The sequence below is a fragment of the Mustela lutreola genome, chromosome 11 (genome assembly GCF_030435805.1).
Source record: "Mustela lutreola isolate mMusLut2 chromosome 11, mMusLut2.pri, whole genome shotgun sequence".
In the NCBI taxonomy this organism is placed as follows: Eukaryota; Metazoa; Chordata; class Mammalia; order Carnivora; family Mustelidae; genus Mustela; species Mustela lutreola.
In genome coordinates this window covers 19,336,420-19,354,908 of record NC_081300.1, presented here as the reverse complement: position 1 = coordinate 19,354,908, position 18,489 = coordinate 19,336,420, and the positions used below count along the sequence as shown (strand labels likewise).

The 18,489-nt window shown below is 39.1% G+C and overlaps 1 protein-coding gene across 11 annotated transcripts in view; it reads right to left on the bottom strand.

The window, feature by feature from the left end:
- The window catches only part of TCF4 (transcription factor 4), a 352,222-nt gene extending 337,957 nt beyond the window's left edge, over window positions 1-14,265 (bottom strand). For 4 of the 11 annotated variants that reach the window (XM_059139401.1, XM_059139406.1, XM_059139404.1 and 1 more), the window contains exons 1-3: window positions 12,805-12,931; window positions 11,798-11,889; window positions 9,946-10,018 (exon numbers count right to left, since the gene is read on the bottom strand). In XM_059139401.1, the coding sequence (XP_058995384.1) occupies window positions 9,946-10,018; window positions 11,798-11,869 (145 nt within the window). In that variant the 5' untranslated portion in view covers window positions 11,870-11,889; window positions 12,805-12,931. Of the gene's footprint in view, window positions 1-9,945; window positions 10,019-10,691; window positions 10,796-11,797; window positions 11,890-12,804; window positions 12,941-13,270; window positions 13,386-14,099 lie in introns of those variants that run through there. The other 7 variants (XM_059139405.1, XM_059139416.1, XM_059139402.1 and 4 more) reach the window with 6 other exon arrangements.
- Window positions 14,266-18,489: the final 4,224 nt, after the last annotated feature.

Sequence of the window (18,489 nt, the reverse complement as noted above, 5' to 3'; positions counted from 1 at the left end):
AAACAAGGACTGAAATTGATATTCCTTGGTCTTTGCTTTCCAAACTACAAAATTGGGTTATGTATGAAATTGTTTAGTCAATCTTGAAATATTATTGTCATCTGATGACCAAAACTTTTCCTCTCTGAGTTTAAAGTTGTGGCATTGCAAAATAGTTTTACTATGAATCCCTTATTTTTGAAAGTGAAAGATAACTTTTGGGGATACATAGGTTCTTAACTGCCATTCCTTAAAAAAGGATCTAAAATATTCTCTTTGTTATAAAATTTTGATTCTACAGGGGCGCCTGGGTGGCTCAGTTGGTTGGACGACTGCCTTCGGCTCAGGTCATGATCCTGGAGTCCTAGGATCGAGTCCTGCATCGGGTTCCCAGCATCATGGGGAGTCTGCTTCTCCCTCTGACCTTCTCATCGCTCATGTTCTCTCTCACTGTCTCTCTCTCAAATAAATAAATAAAAATCTTTAAAAAAAATTTTTTGATTCTACAATGTCGCAAATACAATCATACATTAATAAGTTCTTCTTAAGCCTATTTCAACCATCACTTGAATTTTTTGGCTCCTTGTGGAAATTGAAAGCATGTGTTACACACTGAAATACTTGGATGTCACAAGGAAAAAGACATTTCAATCTGAAATCATCAATACTCAAGGAGAGGATGGTATTTCTATATATTTTTTCCTATTTGTGATATAATTACAATAGATTTTAACCAAAGGGATATCTGGCCACTTCATAACATTTTTTACAAAAACTGTGTAAGTTTTGCCTAGGATCACAGTATCTTTGAGAATGTCTCTTTTAAATGGATTTCTGAATGTATAATAAGGCAATAATAACTATCACATTTCCCTGCTAGCTTTTGAACCAAAAGAGGTGGTTCAGGTGGTGGTGATGATAGTGCTAATAATAAAATTATAATGATGAATTCTTGCAATCTGAAAATATTGTTAAGTATGGTAAAAAACCCTTACTAAGTTTCACTGGAAAGTTTCAAAGTATTTTTTCAGCTTTAAGATGTAGGCCTTAAGGTTCAATCGCTTTGTCAAAATGAAGCAGCTACTTAGCAGCAAACACTGCAAAAGAATCTAGATTTCCAGAATCCAGTTAAATAAATAATTTTCTCCACGGTAGCTATCATTTTGGCTCAAGAAACTTTTCATTGCTGAATGATATAATAGGAAGAGTCTGGACCTGCAAACATAAAAAAGTATGATTTCCATCCTGATACTGCCATTAGAACACATACTTTTGGAAGAAAATAGATTATAATCATTAATGCCCCTGTGGAAATCCTAAAATCAGGAAAGGGGGAAAAAAAAAGTTTCCAAAATAGGGACACTGCGTGTAGAATTCCTTGCAGGTGTCCAGATCAGAGCTGACTCCACAGCAGAGGTGAGGAGTCTCTCTGTCTCTCTTTCTCGAGATATCTGTAATCATCTTTTGCAATAGCCTTCCTCTGTGTCTGCTTCACAGGGGACCTTGACACAAAATGCTCAGTCCCAATGCCCCCTTCCATCAAAATGCTTCTCCTCTCCTTTAAGGATCGGAGTTGATCTGTCCATGAAGCCTTCATTATTTACTTTCCTCCAAAAGAAATAATTTCTATTTGTCTAAACTCCCACAACATAAATGGCATTCGTCTTTTGGACACTGATTATTAATTTCATATGTGGTTTTCTAGCCTTTCCTGTCAGAATCTATGCCCTCTCAGGGCAGGACCTATCTCCCTAAAGTCCCTTTCTATCTTATAATTACTAACACAAGGGTTTGAGCATAACAGGTACTACAAATATCTACTAGGTGAACCATCAACAAGAATTATGATAGGAAGGTAAGTAGCTAGATGGAAACGACATTCTATCTCTATGGCCAACACATTAAAACCTGAGGGGGTAAAACAGAAGCTATGTATGCTACAAGTCTCCAGATAGTGAGAGGAATAAATATACCTTTCGAAACTATACATTATCCATTTTTACTCATCATAAGTAGATATAAAAGTCATCACTGACAAGGTACACCAACTTGCACGTTTTCATGTCTTGTTCCTCAGCATTTCACAGAGAATGAAACTGTAGTGTCCAGAGCTGTTATTTCAATATCCTCTTTTCTATAAGCTAGGTCTTTTCCTAGTTTAACAGACCTTAAATATCTTGTATTTAAGTCTTGGCTTGGGAAATTTGAAATTAAAAACCTTCCATTTGGATGCTCTGCAATTCAGCTAAGTACCTCAAAGGGGAATGTTTAAATTAATGGAAGATTAAAGCAAGGAAGAGCATTCTAAACGGCATTCTCTAATGGGGTTTTGTCACCACCTTCTCTGTTTTATTGGGAAAATAGTCTTTTCCCAGGGGGCTGAAAGTTTATATGCCAAACATCAGTCAAAGTTTAACTATTTAAAATTAAAAATGTCAGGGAAAAAAAAAGTTTGTAATGGAAATGCTGACATGCCGTGAAGTAAGGAGGCATAAGCAGGTGCTCCTGGAACCCAGGGTCATAATTCAATCAAGCTGTATTTTGACGTCATCTGTTACAGAAAAAAGCCAAATGGTTTATGAACAGCACCAGAACCCCCGAGATTAAATTACAGCCCTGATATTTAATCATGGGTCTTACTTTGTTATTTTTAATAACACAATACATTTTAACAGTTATTCGTCAACTGCCTTAGCCAAATTGGAACACATGATGACAAGTGAGCTGGATTATGATGTCCATCTCCCATAACCTAAACTTTTATTATTTTTTCAGAAATGGAAGATTATACACGTTTTCCTCTTCTTAAGAAACATACAGTTGGTACCAACTGATTGAGTCCAAACTTTAATTAAAAGCAGCATGGGGTCCCTGACCAGCGGGTCAGGACATCTGTATTTCTGCCCCATTATAGCCAATAACCAACTGTAAGATTTGGGCAAAAGACACTTACTCCTCCCAAGCCTGGGCTCTTCACCTAAAAAATAACAGAGCATCTCTAAAGTCTCTTATAAATCTAAATTTCTATAAATTAGTTATTTTAAAATCAATATTGTGTAGTTCCTTTGCGATTCCCTGAGGATCTAAATGCAAAAATTTTATAGCTGAAAAGTTGATGAATTTTTAATTCAATTAAAATGACTCTGATCTAAGAGGCATTTTAGCACATGAGGATTTGTAAGCTAAAATTTTTAGAGGCAATCAGCAAATGAAACAGGTTCTCTAAAAAGTAACGTACAAATACTGCTGAACATGTGAAGAGTTGTTTGCAAAACAAATCAATACAGGCACATCCAACAATGGATCGCAGTTAATAAACTACATATAGTAATTACCACCAATGGCAGTCTAGAAAGTCATTCATTAAATGTTAATTGTCACACAAAAGTACAAAAGCATCCATTTGAACAATCTTGTGGCTGCACCTTTAAATAAAATACTTTCTTACGGTCCTGAAATTCATCCATATAAACTGATTTTAAACACACCTGGGTATTTGATATGCTGATTAACTAGGCCTTTATTTATTTTGGAAATGAAAGCAAACATGACAACCTTTTTTCAACACTTTTGCTACTCCAACAAGTCAGACACTAAATAAAAGATAGATATATTGCTTATAACAGAGGGTCAACCAATCTTCTCTAAAGATTAGATGAGTACCTCTCAATCGTCTCTCTCATAAGCATTGGGAGGCATGTGGTTCAAAAATATCAACCTAAGGGAGCCTGAGTGGCTCAGTGGGTTAAAGCCTCTGCCTTTGGCTCAGGTCATGATCCCAGGGTCCTGGGATAGAGCCCTGCATCAGGCTCTCTGCTCAGCTGGGAGCCTGCTTCCCCATCTCTCTCTGCCTGCCTCTCTGCCTACTTGTGGTCTCTGTCTGTCAAATAAATAAATAAAATCTTTAAAAAAAAAAAAATATATATATATATATATCAACCTAAAACCATGTGCAAACTCACCATTGAGTCTAAATGGGCTCCCAAGTGTAAGCTTATAAAGGTGGTGGTCAACTTTGAAAATTTCATTCAGAGTAATAAGAAACCATTGATATAAATAACCTTTTAAAAAAACACAACCCTATGATATGCTATACTTTCTCTAATACTTAGTGCTATCTAATTAACTTGGACTAACACCTGGTCATAAAATATAGCTCATAAAATGAAAAAATAAGGAAAGGGGGATTTGTTTTCTGTTCCTACCTAGCTTCAGTTTGATGCTCTATCTGGGCGAGATCTGACTTACTCAACATATAGATTTATATTCTAAAGGTTTGGCCAAGAACATTTTGGTTCAAGACTTGTAAACTGAAGAACATTTCAAAACACACCATGTTCCTTATTAGGCAACTTGAGATCTGTTATCTTGGCTTATGGGAACAGATCTAAATAGCATCATAATACTAAACGTTGAAAATCACAGGCCTGGGGCCACCAGGACTCAACTCTATGCCTTGGACGAGGTTGCAAACTTCCAATATAAAATGCAGTTTACCATTAGGAGTAAATGTTTGATCTGTAAAGCTTACAAAATTACTTTGTTTATCATAGCAGATGAAAGCAAAAAGGAATAATTTTAAGCTCAAAACAAAACTGTTTATATGACAGTCTTTACTGCTCCATGATTCTAAGCATTTAAGACAGATTCGAGCAATTAACAGCATAAACTTTCATTACATAGTTCTATTATATATGTTTATGTGACTTAGCTGTTCATCTGTTATTTAAGTGATTTTCTCATTACAATAGTAGGGTAAAGATAATTTGCTGATGCTGTCAAAAATGTTAAGCATTTCTGTCTCAACAGATCTTGGATCCCCACGCTTGTTTAATGCATTTTATTTACTTAAGTCAGTGTCAAATAGAGTACTGCTTCTTCCTTCTGAATTTAGAAAACGTAACATTTTAAGCACATGTCTGGTAATAGATACATCAAAACTTCCAAACTGCTTATTTTAGTGATGCAGATGGAGTTCAGGATTATTATTCTTGAATATTAAGTTTCAAAGATCTAACAATGAACTGCAAAACTTTTTTTTACACTTAAAAATAGTAAATCTTTATTTTTTAGATATTAACAGAGCAGGCTCGATTACCTCAACTTTTGGTTTGATGAGGTACACAAAAATAAGTGAAAACGAAGTATTTTCATGGGCACCCATGCAGACTGTCTATCCACAACAGAAGGAAAGCACAACTTTTGAAAGATCTCCTATATTCTCCTCATAATAATAATAATAGACTAAATTACAATGCAATCCAACATAAATTAGAAAGCCAGCTTATCTGGATACTAAGGCAGGAAAAATATCACAGTTTATACCATTCTCTCAAATATGTTTTTTAAAAGTGCTTATCTACTCTAAAGATCAGGAATAATATCACATGCCAAGCCTCAATAATATATTCTCATGTCTAATATAATCTTGAAAAATAATCTATATCAGGCTATGTGTGTATGTGTAAAAAGGACACTGAGTTAAGCAGAGCTGGGTTTACAACTGATTTATCACTGGCTGCCTTGAGAGCATGTCATTGAACATCTCTGAATCTCAGTCTCCTCATCTATGAACTGAGCATGGCAATCCTTGCACCTCATGGCTCTTGTGAGGACTCAAAAGATCCAATAAACATAAGGTGCACAATACGCCACTTCACATATTAAGAAGCACTTAAATTTTGTCAGTGTCATGCCCACCCAAACCTTACTATTCAATTTGGTATCTTGCACATAATCACAGGGGAGGTCACATGAAAGAGATTGATCAATAATCCAAAATACAGTTCTAAACCTTAAAAAGCATTCAAAGGGCACATGCAGAAGCAGTAGCAGCACACACACACCCTATACCCTTATTAAGCAACACAGATTATAGAAAAACAGAGTAGTGGAGCCAGAGTTATTCCCTTAAAGGATGTGCAGGGCCAGACAGAATCAGCAGATCAAAACTTGTGTTTTAGAATAGCAAATAAAGGCACAGGTAGGAACCTCAGCTTTCTTCGACTGCACAAGGAAGGCACTGGGCTGTCTACTCGTAAGGGGTTGCTATCCCCCAAATTCTATGATTCTAGTATAATGGGTTTAGTGCCACTTTACTTATTGTTAAATCTACTAAATTACTCCACTCCTTACAAAAATGCCATACCACCATTGTGAATTGTAAGGCGGTTTTAAAACGTACGCATACATACAAATACACACACAAACACACACACACAAACACACAGTTAAATGATTCTTTCAACAAATGCCTTTAAGGAGAGATACATTTTTTTTTTTCACACCATAACCATGAACTCAAACTGTTACGGAGAGAAATTCAGGATGCTGACCATTTGAATTTTCTCTGTGATATGAAAAGCACCCATTGGATCAATTGTTTTCTCCCTGAATTTACTAAATTGATGTGTCATTTTGGTATTATGTGCACAGAGGTTAACTAACCTGTATGAACATCAAACAATGTTTCTCCTCTTCCAGAAATGACCACAACAAGGATGTGGTGAGTTTGACTGCTGCTCTTAATCGTTCAAACACCCATTCATTTGGCAATCTTTGACAAACACTGAACACCTAAGTAAAACTAAACAGTTATGGGGGGGGGGGGAGCTCAACTTTTAAACTAAGAGAGAAAGATGTAATATCCATCACAGACGAACTGTAAATATATGTAACAGATGTGACGAGGGCTGTTCTTGAGTATAGATCATTTTAGTGGCCCAACTCGAAAACTACTTTTTAAAAAGATGCCAAAGCTATTATGTTTCTCTTTTGCTCATATAGACTCAAAGGTAACCAAATAAACTATATTTTTGTTATAACAGAAAATAAAAACCCCTCTTCATAAATGAATTATAGCCCCTAGGTGCATTTTTTTTTTCCTTTTGGTGATTTTGCCACTCTAATTTTTTAACAAGAAAAATTTTCCAATCATCCAGGCATGTGTATGTTTTTAGTTTGTTTTTAAGAACAATGATATAACGGATATTAAATCCCTTTGTGTAAGTTACCATATAGGTTACAACTATTTCTTAAAAATAATTCCAGAGCCCACCAATTCATTCTGTTAAGGTCATGGAAGCTCTGAACCACCATGGCTGAATTGTTTTAGTGCTCTCTGCTGAACACCTGCAAACATCAAACAAAAACTGCTGGTCCTTTCCTGGGTTGACAAAAGCCTTTCATGTGAAAAATGCTCCCTGGGAATGTCAGGCTGTAGCTCAGGTTACATTCCATTCTCCCTAGCAGCCTCACCATTTCTTAAGGTGGTAGGGAAAACCATGTTTGTGAAATGAAAGATTAAAGGGAATATGGCCACACTTTACTTTCATTCCCACATTGCAAACCACAATGGTGCATCCTATATTAATCGATTCAAAAGCTATTGGGAACTTTATGCATGAAATATCACCATGCCTCACTTTGAAGAAATATGGCTGGTTTTGCAAATATGAACAGTTTACTTACAGTCTTTTTTTTCTTAGACCCAAGTTTCAAAACTACCCATGAAAGGGACATCTGAGGCCACTCAAGACAATGGATATTAACCTGCAGCAAATTTAGAAAATTATTTCTCTGTCCAAAGTTTCCTAGTTCATCCTTCCAGTTAAAGAGCAAAGTACAGTTTTACTGATTTTTCTATTTGATATTCTAAAAAGAGATTTATCTTTGTCGTAGAGTGGAAATATAAGCCATTTTTTTCACTAATAGCTCTGTGTTCAAATATGTCTTGAATAGATGAGAAAAACCAACACTACAATCTGTACTCCATATATTATAGTCACCAACATACCACAGTGGATGAATACCCTGCATTTTCAATCCAGCTGCCAGAACAAAATAGCCACTGCACTTTTTTACCTTTACAAGTAAACATTTGGGCCTGAAAACTGCCAACTGTGGTGCACTGTAACTTAGTGTTCAGCACCTTAAAATAATCGCAGCATCCTCATTAGAAATATCATAACATGTCTTACTAAGGATAAAGTCTCTTCTAGGATTATGCATGTGTGTGTGTACTTGTGTGTTTGTGTGTATAGACAGATAGATATATTTGTCTTAAGAACTGTGTAAGTTCAATATATAATCACTTACTAAAATGCATTAATACATATTCATACTTATCAAGCCTGTACTCTCTGTAAACATTTAAACATCATAGCAAAGACTGTATTTAAATGTGAACAGAAAAAAGGGACCAGATGCACAGTTGTCTTTTTAAATGCAACACAATTTCATGCTCCTAAATTACTTTACTTTATTAAACCATACCTAAGCTGATACACTTAAGTTATTCCAAATGTATCAGTTTTCACACAGTGCAAAAGAGTTTTTGGACTTTGAAAGCAATCTATCTCTGGGCCTTTCTGACATAATCTACTTTTAGATTTAAGCTGAATACACATTTTCTTAAGTAAAATCATAAAGAAAATTACTGTCAGAGATAAAGTTAGTTACTGTTTTGATACTGTCTAACATGAAAAATTAATTTGTCTACAAGAGATATTATACTGATCTGTACTTCAAAGTTACGTAGAGAATATAATACCAAAGTTTGGAAGGCATAATACCAAGACAACAAAAGATGTGAAGTCCCTTAATGGAAAATATAACAGGGTCCAAGGCAGCAAAACACAAATATATGGTCAATAGTACTTTTAACCAAAGTGGACCCCAAAATTTAAAAGATAAAATAGATTTATAGGAGGCATCTTATAGTCTCTAACATTATAAATCAAATTATGGAGTTATAATTTAGTCTTATGGGAGCCAGAAGAAAGAGAAGTAACTTATTCAGAAATGAGCAACTTTTAAAAGCCATTGATTTTATAGAAGCATACCAATTATACATATCACAAAGATCAACAGATTTCTGTCATTGCCAGAGCATCAAATGAAAATTAAGAGATGTGAAATTAAATTCAACAGTTAACAGAAAATTCCACTGGCATCTCACAGCTAAAAGATGTCAACATTTACCAGTCTGACTTAAGAGTGGTACTCAGTCTAATGTACTGTTATTACCACTGCCAGAACTCCTAAAATACTACAGCTGCTTAAAAAGTATAAATGGATCTAAGCTTAAACCTAAAGGATAGCAGGCAACCATGTATGCTTCCTTCCTATATGAAATTCACTGGGCCAAAAAAAAAATTTTTTTTTAAATAAATATGATATTTTCAGTTTTCACTTTAATAAGAGACCTTCAGGGAGTCCCCTATTAAAACTCCTCCTTAGATGCCAGATAATCATTGCGCACACAGATTCCTTTGTGAATAACGCTAACATCTTCTTAAAGCATCACCCAAAGACCTTTCATTTATAAAATGTAAAAGTCCTTCCATATTTGCAACTTTAAATAGAGCAAAAATTCACTGCACAAGGAAATGCTTAGAGGAAAAAATAGCTAAAGCACCAAAAAGAATATTTTAAAGATAAATGAATTCATATTTTGCTCTCAGAGAGCAAGAGGCTCTCTATTTACAGCTAGGGTTTACTATGCAGGATTCATCTGCAAAATTAAGTGCTCACTTCTTTAAAAGGGTTAATTATACATAGTACCTAATAATTAATATTATTTACAAGGGATTTTCCCTTTTTTTGAAAGTTAGTTTTTCCCCTCTATTTTCAAATAGGGAAATAAATTCATTTTCCCCATGTCAACACTGGCCTTATCTTCACATGTCTGATTACAACTGTATTAGAAAATTGCTTTTAAATTAAGTAATGGAATTCTGAGACAGTTTCCTTGATTGATTAAAAAAAAAAAAAAGCCCTAATTTTAATTTTGCAAAAGATAACATTTTGTGTAAGCTATACTACTGATGGATAATGAAATAACCGTATCATTACAGGCTAAAATTTCAATGACTTTTTCAGAACACTTCAACAGAGCCAAAAATATACAGAGTGAATAAACAGCTAAGAACATTGAACTACACGCTAAGAAAAGAATTTACATACTTGAGCCAGTAAAATGTCCACTCGCCAAAGAAGTTGGTCCATTTTTCCCACTGCTCACAGGAGGTGAAAACATCTAAAAGAAACAAAGAAATATTACTGTCGAAAAGAAGACATTTGTGCCTTTAGAGTTTGTCAAAGATCTTTCACACTCTTACCAAATAGCTTAAGAGTTAAGGCTAAAGGTTCATTTTAGTAAAATACATCACCATCCAACTTAAAACCAAAACAAGCTTAACATTACCAGTCACCTCCCCCCCCACCACCCCTTTACCACTCTGTCCTGTTCCTTTTTCCTCAGATTCATTAGATTGCCAGCACTAGGCAATACTGCTACACTTTAAACAAACACAGTCCCCATAATGTTATCAAGATTCAAGTTGGAGGGCAGCGGCCTCTCTAGAAAACACTAGTTTTACAAAGGAGAAGAACAAAGTTGTTTGTTTTATATTGAAAACCTTGGCCATAAACGTGGCAATGTCCATTTCCATCCCGTATAGGATTTGCCTGTCATATGTGAACCCAAATAAATATAAAAGTGCCACCTGCACTAAATTCTCATTTCGTCTCTAACATGAGAGCAATTTGTAGCAAGACTCTCTCTCTCTCTCTCTCACTCTCTCTCTCACTCTCTCTCACTCTCTCTCACTCTCTCTCTCTCTCTCTCCCTCTCACTCTCTCTCTCCAGCATTTATTTCGACCCTAATTGGTTTCCCTCTTCTTCGACGTATCTAGTGGATAATGCGCACCTTCCCTGAGTCAGAGCCTGCAAAAAGCAAAGGAACGAATGGAGAAAGTGCAGCAAGCAGAAAGGGGGCTACAAAGCTGCCTAGGGCTACGTTTCCTGGCAAAACTTCCGAAAGCCATTTCTCCAGAAGAAGGTCCAGAAGAGCAACAGCGGCAGCAGTGGCAGCAGCGGAGGCGGCGGCGGCGGCGGCGGCGGCGGCGGCGGCAGCGGCAGCAGCAGCAGCAGCAGCAGCGGCAGCAGCAGCAGCGGCAGCAGCAGCAGCGGCAGCAGCAGCAGCGGCGGCAGCAGCAGCAACATGAAAGAGCCCCACTTAGAAGGCGGTTTGGATTTTATTTGTGTGTTTTGTGGATTCTTTTTATTTTGCTTTGCAAATGCATCTTACACCAAACTCATCTGGCATTAAAAATGAATGAATTCCCCGGACAGGTCTGGGACTTGGTTTGGGAAAGGGAAGCAAAGGGATGGAGAGGGACCAACTACAGCCGTAAAACTCCACAAGTGTGTAAGTTTGGCTTCGTGTTGATATCACGACTGCGAAATTTACCAAAACAGTCTAAAGGAGTCTAAGGAGTGTATGATGCTCGGTACACATACACGAGTTTTCAGAATCCTAGGAAAAGATGCAACTAAGAGGACTATAGGTCCTACGAACCCAAAGCATCATCAATTTAAAACTTTAAGAGACAACTGGGTCTCCTATTTTCTCTTCTCCATTTCCAGAAAAAAAAATAAAATAAAACAAAACAAGTAGTATGCAAAGTAGTATGAGTACTCTCATGTTCAGATAAAGCCAGGTTTTAGGCTTGTCTGTTTGTCCTTTCATTTGGGGTGAGATTCCATTATTTTGGAGGTCCGGTGGGTAGGGAATTCAAGGCAAGTAATTACACTCTGGGAAAAAAAAAAAAAAGCCTGAATCGTCCATCACACCCAAAAATTGTAGTTAAAAACTTATCAAAAAGACCTTCGTGTTTGCCAAGGATTCAGCCAATTAAAAATTATTCCTGTCCTTTAGACTACTATTGGTTTCTAGCTGAAGTGTTTGGGTTTTTTTGTTTTGTTTTGTTTTGTTTTTCACAGCTGTTGTTAGTTTCCACCGTTCTTTCTTACCGCACTGAAATCCAGTAAATCACTCAGCTCTTTGTCCGTCCCTAAGGCAGCCATTCGCTGTTGGTGATGCATTTTAGCAAAATCACACAAACCTAGAAACATGGAAATAACCGCAATCAGAAAATCCAGTCCCAATCCTTGGAGAAAACACAATCGGATTTTTGGAGACTGGGGGGGTTGGGGGTGGGGATGTGGGGGCGGGCGGGATTAAGGTGGAAAGGAGGGAGGGATGGGAGAGTTTGTTGGTTTTGTTTTGTTTGTTGTTGTTTTTTTTTAAGATGGAATAGGCAGCAATAGCAAAAAAAAAAAAAAAAAAAAAAAAAAAGCGATATTGATATTGTATTTCCAAAGAGACGATCAAAACTGGTAACATCCACTATAAAACCAAATCCGGGAAGGGAAAAAAAAAAAGCCGCTCTTCAGCGCATCATTTTATGCAACAGGAGGTAGAGCGAGAAATGAATGGATCACAGAGAAAAGAGAAACTACTCAGAACGATCCGGTCTCAACTTTCCCCCCACCCTCCACCCCCCCCCCACACACATTCACACACTCACACACACGCACACACACTCACACACACCACTCCCCTCTGCATTTCAAAGTAGCTATAAAGAAATTAAAGATGAGCGTCTCTGGAGTGAAAACACGTCCATAGGGGGAGGGGTGACAGGGTCGGCGAAAGGGGGGGAGCAAAGTGGAGGGTCGGGTCCTGTAATTGTCCAGCACCCTAATTTGTGAAAGAAAGGGTTGTAAAAATTAAAGTCAGGCCCTTGGCAAAGTCATCGGTCCCTCCAAGTGGCATTGCTGGGGGGGGGGGGGAGCGGGGGGGTAGAGATGAGGAGGAGGGAAGAGGCGCGGGAGGGGAAGGGGTGTCTCTTCTGGGAGCGCCGGGAGCCGGGAGCCCGCCGCTCGGGAAGCGCGGAGCCGCGTGCGGAGCCGCCGAGCCCCAGCCCCGCGCCGCCCGGCGCTTCAGCCCGCCGAGCCCCGCCGGCGCCGGTACCTACCGCCCGCGCGCGAGAAGGGGCTCTCCGTGCACCGCCGGCGCCGAGGCGGCGTTCATGTCTAACCACTGCCTCCACCACCACCACCTCCTCCTCCTGCGCCCGCGCCCGCTCCTGCTCCTTCCCCGCCGCCGCCGCCGCCGCCGCCGCCGCCGCCGCCGCCACTACAGATCCGCAGACACACAGCCAAGATCCCTGACTCTTAACACCAACTCTCTTCTCCGGGGAGGGGAGGGGACGAGGGAAGGGGGGAGGGGGAAACACGCCGAGGCGCACGGAATTGCAAGTTCAGCAAAGAAATGGGTGGGGGGGCTCCGGCGGCGAGACGCGGCTCACTCGGGTCGGGCTGGCTGGGATGCACACACACACACACACACACACACACACACATACACACACACACACACCCCAAAAATCTCAACACCTCCCCCGCCTCGCAAAAAAATACAAACGAAAATTCGTCGAGCACCTCATTTTCCCTCAGATCGTCAGTTACAATCTGAAGCCTGAACAGTTCAGTTTTTGCTCGTTTCATCCATCGGAGGCACTTTGAAATTTATTCGAGTTTACATCCCCTCACTTCTTTCTTTCTCTGACTCTCGTTCCCTCTCACTCACACATCCACACACAGCAAAGCAAGTTTATACTAGGCTGCAAATACACGTGATGCAAAAAGACTTTGCCAAGAGGAACAATATTTTTCTTTTCCATATATAAACCAAACCACATTTTGCTGGGGAGATTTTCATTTCGGTAGTTTTGCACTGGGGGCGAAACCTAAATTGCATACTTTCTTTCCCCTCCCTTTTAAGTCACAGATTAGTATAGCTGCAAACTTCGCCAAAAAAAAAAAAAAAAAAAAGGCAATTTTTGAGGGTGGATGTTGTTTTGTTTTTACACTTGAGTTCCTAGCCACGCTAAGTCCCCGTTCGCCAGCACTATAAGTTTTGAATTCAACATTTACCATTGCAGGCCTTGCATGCTCTTAAAACATACTTTTTCACATCACTTTTTAGGATTAAAATTAAGCTTCATAATTCTATCGTTTCATAATAACAACCGTGCTTTAACCAGTATATGCAACATACGCTATTTTAACGTGTGTTAAAATACACATTCCAGAAACCCTGTAATTGCTAGATGTGCAAGTACATACACAAAATGCATGCACACACTTTTTCCCATTGGCAATTATTTAATAGATTGTTCCTTTTGTTTTAATAAAACATTGGGATCGACATTTTAAAAATTAAATTCAATTACAAACAGTTTACTCTGACAGCAAATTGTAACGTTACCTTAAATGGCCACAAATATGCTCACAATATTCCAAGGAAAGTGACTTTAAAAAGAAAGACAAAAATCTTCTGCAAGTACTTAGTATCTCACATGTGTATCCCCCAAAAAAGTATTTTAACTGGTACTCAGTTCTGCTCCAGGGATATCCACAGAATACAAGATTATGCACCTGGCTCTGGTTTTTGCATTTTCCACCATAAAACTGCAACAAAATTCCCTCCCCCAAAAAAGAAATCATTAAAAAAAAAAATCCAACAACTTTTTCTTATTGTTTATAAAAAAAAAAAATCAATACAGGATAGTTAGAATTTTTCCTCAAACAAATCTTGTTGGTGGGTTTTTTTTCTTCTCCTCTTATAAAGTCTTAAACTTGTTCCAAGTTTAGAGGTGTCTCATCATCATCATCCTCCTCCTCCTCATCATCATCACCATTGACTCCCCCGTGGAGTCACATTGATAATAATAGGTTTCCCTGAAAGATACATTGTAATCCATTCACATCCGGGCACTGCGGGCTTATAAAGAGAAGGCGCTGCGGCCGCGGCTGCTCCTCCAGACAATGACTGGGGAGGGGCGGGGCGGGAGCGAGCGGCCATAGAGTAGTAAACAGAGCGCCTAGAGAGGCACCTAAGATGGCTGCGCGTGCGGGCCACGCCTCCTCCGGGAGCGGGGGCGGGTGGTTGGGCTCAGTCTGGTGTCGCGCGTGGGGCCGAACCGTAAGGGGTCTTGAGGTTGGGGCTGTTCGCAGGCCCCGTGCTCCTGTGCGCTGCTTCTTGTTCGCTTTCCTTGGTTCTCCCTATTTTTTGTTTTTGTATTTTTGCTTTTGGGGTTTTGTTTTTTTTTTTTTTTTTTTTTTTTACTTAGAAGTGTAGTTTCCAAAATAAATTAGGCATTACACGCCACGGATTTCCTCAGAGGAGTCAGATCCCCTGGCTCACCCTGAGGGGAGCCTGGGGAGAGGCCGCGCTGGCCCCACCAACAAAAAGAGAGCCCGGATTCTTTGGCCGTGTGGAGCCAGGCCTCTTAGCCACGCTTGTGCAACGTGGGGGAAAGGCCGCTGAACCAAGTTGTAGTTCCTGGGCTTGAAGAGGGATGAGGGTCCTCTCCTCGCCACCCCACCCCATCTTTTTCTAGGACCCTAGAGGAGAACTTTCTAAGACTAGGAGGTCTTCACTCAGAGAGGACTTGAGTTTACGAAGTCGTGGACTCAAATCGAGTTTGTACCACGAACCACTACTGACCCATCTTAGAGTTCTGGCCAAGCGGTTACCTTCTCCAGCCAGCTTTCTGGTCTGTGACTTGCAAATAAGGATGACTTTTACGAATTTCAGGGGTGAAGGGGTTAAAGATAAAGACGGAGCCACCAAAGAAGAAAACTTCCCTTTCCATCTAATTCCTCGCTGAACCAACGGATACCGCTGATCTAGTCCACGGATTTTAAAGGGAGCTTTCTCTGTTCCACCAGTGTATTAATCCTCCCCGGGAGAAAAGCGAGTAATCATAATGATGGGTTAACACTTACATAGTGGCTTCACTCTGTGCGAAACACTGTTCTAAGAATTTTTCAAATGTTGGCTGCTCTAATCGTGAGAATGACTCTAGAGGGTATTTTTTAAATATTTTTATATTATATATTTTATATACAGAGAATCAGAATCAAGCAATGCTGAAGAGCTTGACTCAGGACACTTTGGTAAATGACACAAACCTGCCTAACATTACACAACTTTATTAAGTGATAGAACCCACCTTTGAAGCCAGGCAGTCTGGGATCAGAGTCAACATTCAACCACATTCCTATACCATCTGGCAGCAGGAACCACCTAATCTCCATTTTCTGATGCAATTTTGTGGCAGTAACAGAGTTCAGATTAATTTTTAAGACCTTTAATTTATATGTAAGTTTTTAGAAAACAAGAATTAGGGCATTTATAGTTTGTTTCCTCAATATTCACACATTGTGAAGATTTCTGTCATCTATCACCATTCCATGTCCTCATCTTAAAATAAATTTTACATGTAAATACCACTTTATACTGTATTATCACTGCATTATCTGTGATTCTCAAAGTAAGCCTCTACAGGGTTATACTGAGATGATGTAATAAAAAATTCACAAACATTTGCTTAGGAGAAATATTCCAGTGGTTCTACCTCTAATCAGCTCCATGACCTAAGGCTTGAGGTCAATGTCTTACTGTAAAATATACAGGCTAGAAGATAATCCCTTAAGATTCTTTCTAGTTTCTAGTTAGATTGTAACAGTCTCCCTCTCCTGAAGTTCAAGGGGAATAAAGGATCTGTCCAGGAAAAAAAGAAAAATGATACAATCAGGTCTGAAACCTAAATGCACACAACTGATTGCTACCTTTTTTTTTTTTTAAGATTTATTTTATTTATTTGAGAGAGAGAGAGAGCTGGAGAAAAAGCAGAGGAACAACATTGGGAGAGAGGTAATCTCCAGCAGACTCTCTGCTCAGCATGCAGCCTGACCAGGAGTTCAATCTCACAACCCTGAGATCATGACCTGAGCTGAAATCAAGACGCTTAACTGACTGAGCCACGCAGGCACCACTAGCACACTTTTTTTTTTTTTTTTAAACAACACCCGACAGTCAAAAAAACCATGTAACCCCCTTCCTATATTAAAGTCAGGGACAAATGTGGATTGCTTTTGTTTTTGTTTTGTTTTTTCCCCCCTGAACTATCAGAAGAATAGATATATCTACAAAGTTATATTTAAGAAGATTGGAGACAGCTTAGAAAGGAAGACTCAATTTTGTGAAATTTGGATAAAAAGGTAAGTGCAGCAGATATGATTTGGATGTCTCTTCTAATTACAGACTCCCTTCCTTAAAAACCTGTCCATAAATCCTGATATAGAGGTAGAACTTGGTGTGGGTACTACATGATTCTTTCCTATCCCAGTCTCACCAAGCTGATTGGATCATAGAAACTAAAAGAGGAAGATTGACAGTAGTCTATGGTGAATGATAGATCTGACTTGTTGGAGTCAGCTGGCCAGGGCTGGTGCCGGGAAGCCAAGCCATGTGAGCCCTGGTTATGGGGAAACAAGAACCATGAGTAAGCAGAAACTGCTCTTTAGATAAGAAAGATTTTGAAGGTTCTGAGAAAAGCAGACAACTTGAGTCCTAGGAAGAAATGAGTAGAAATACTTTCCCAATTATTATGAGGGTCACTTTGCCCCTGTCCCTAAGATAGCTGACTTCTGCAGGGTTCCCCTTCCCCCACTGAGCTAACCTGAGTACTTTTCTGATCCTTGCCACTGAAGAATTTAGAATTTAGAAAAGCAAAAGATTCTTTAGATTTCAGCATTTCTAAACAGTCCTTAACATAAAAAAATAATAATAATAAGTGGTGACCGCTATTCTAGAGTATAAACACCGTTCCACTTCCACATGGTAGCAATTCTACCCAATTAATTGTGCCACATAATAGTCAGGACAGTATATACAAATGTCATTCCCTTTCTACTGTGTTGTGACCTTGAGCAAATTTCACATCTTGTCAGAAGCAAAAAAAATTAACTTGTCTTCAATACTTTACATGACTGGTTAAAATCAAATGAGATGGTAGAGATGAAAGTACTCTGAAAATAACAAATTATTATGAAATGTAAGGCATCATTATATTGCATAAACTAAGTTGATGCCTAAAGATCACATTTAATTCATAGGAGTATGGAAGGAGTGGCAAATATTGAAACCCAATGAGTCACAGAAAAGGACAGACATTGAAGGGGGCTTGGACCAAACCCTTGAGTTTAGTTCAAGATTTCAAGGTCACATCACTAATGAGTTACAGAGGCAGAAGTAGCCCTCCAGTAACTGAACGCCAGTCTAGAATGCCATACCATTCCTCTTCAGATTTCATCCACTTGGATCTCCCCCAATATTGTCCATGTTAAAATAAATAAGCAGACAAAACTATACACACACTCTGCTCCTTGATGATCTCAAGAAGTTCATCCAGAAATTCAACAAATGATTTTTGAGTGCCTACCTCGTGTGAGCATTTCTTGTTTTAGGCCCTGAGGCAAATATGTAGGCACCCCCCCCCCAAAAAAAAAGTCACACTGATATAAAAGTCAAGGACAGGCTTGACTGAATGGCGAAGTCACCGTGAACAAGACATGGCCTGTGGGAGCTATGTAGAAAAGGAAGGGCTATCCCAATATAAATTTAGGGCACAACCATCAAGGACCCCAGACTGGAGACCCACGGACACTGCAAGGCTGAGTCAGAAAGGCAGGACAGAAGAGGAGGGATTAGTCAGCGTGTGTGGCAGAAGTCCGCAGCTTCATGACGTATGCATAATCCCACCTACCCAGGGCCTTCGCATTTGCTGGCTCTTTCTCTTGGTGGCTCA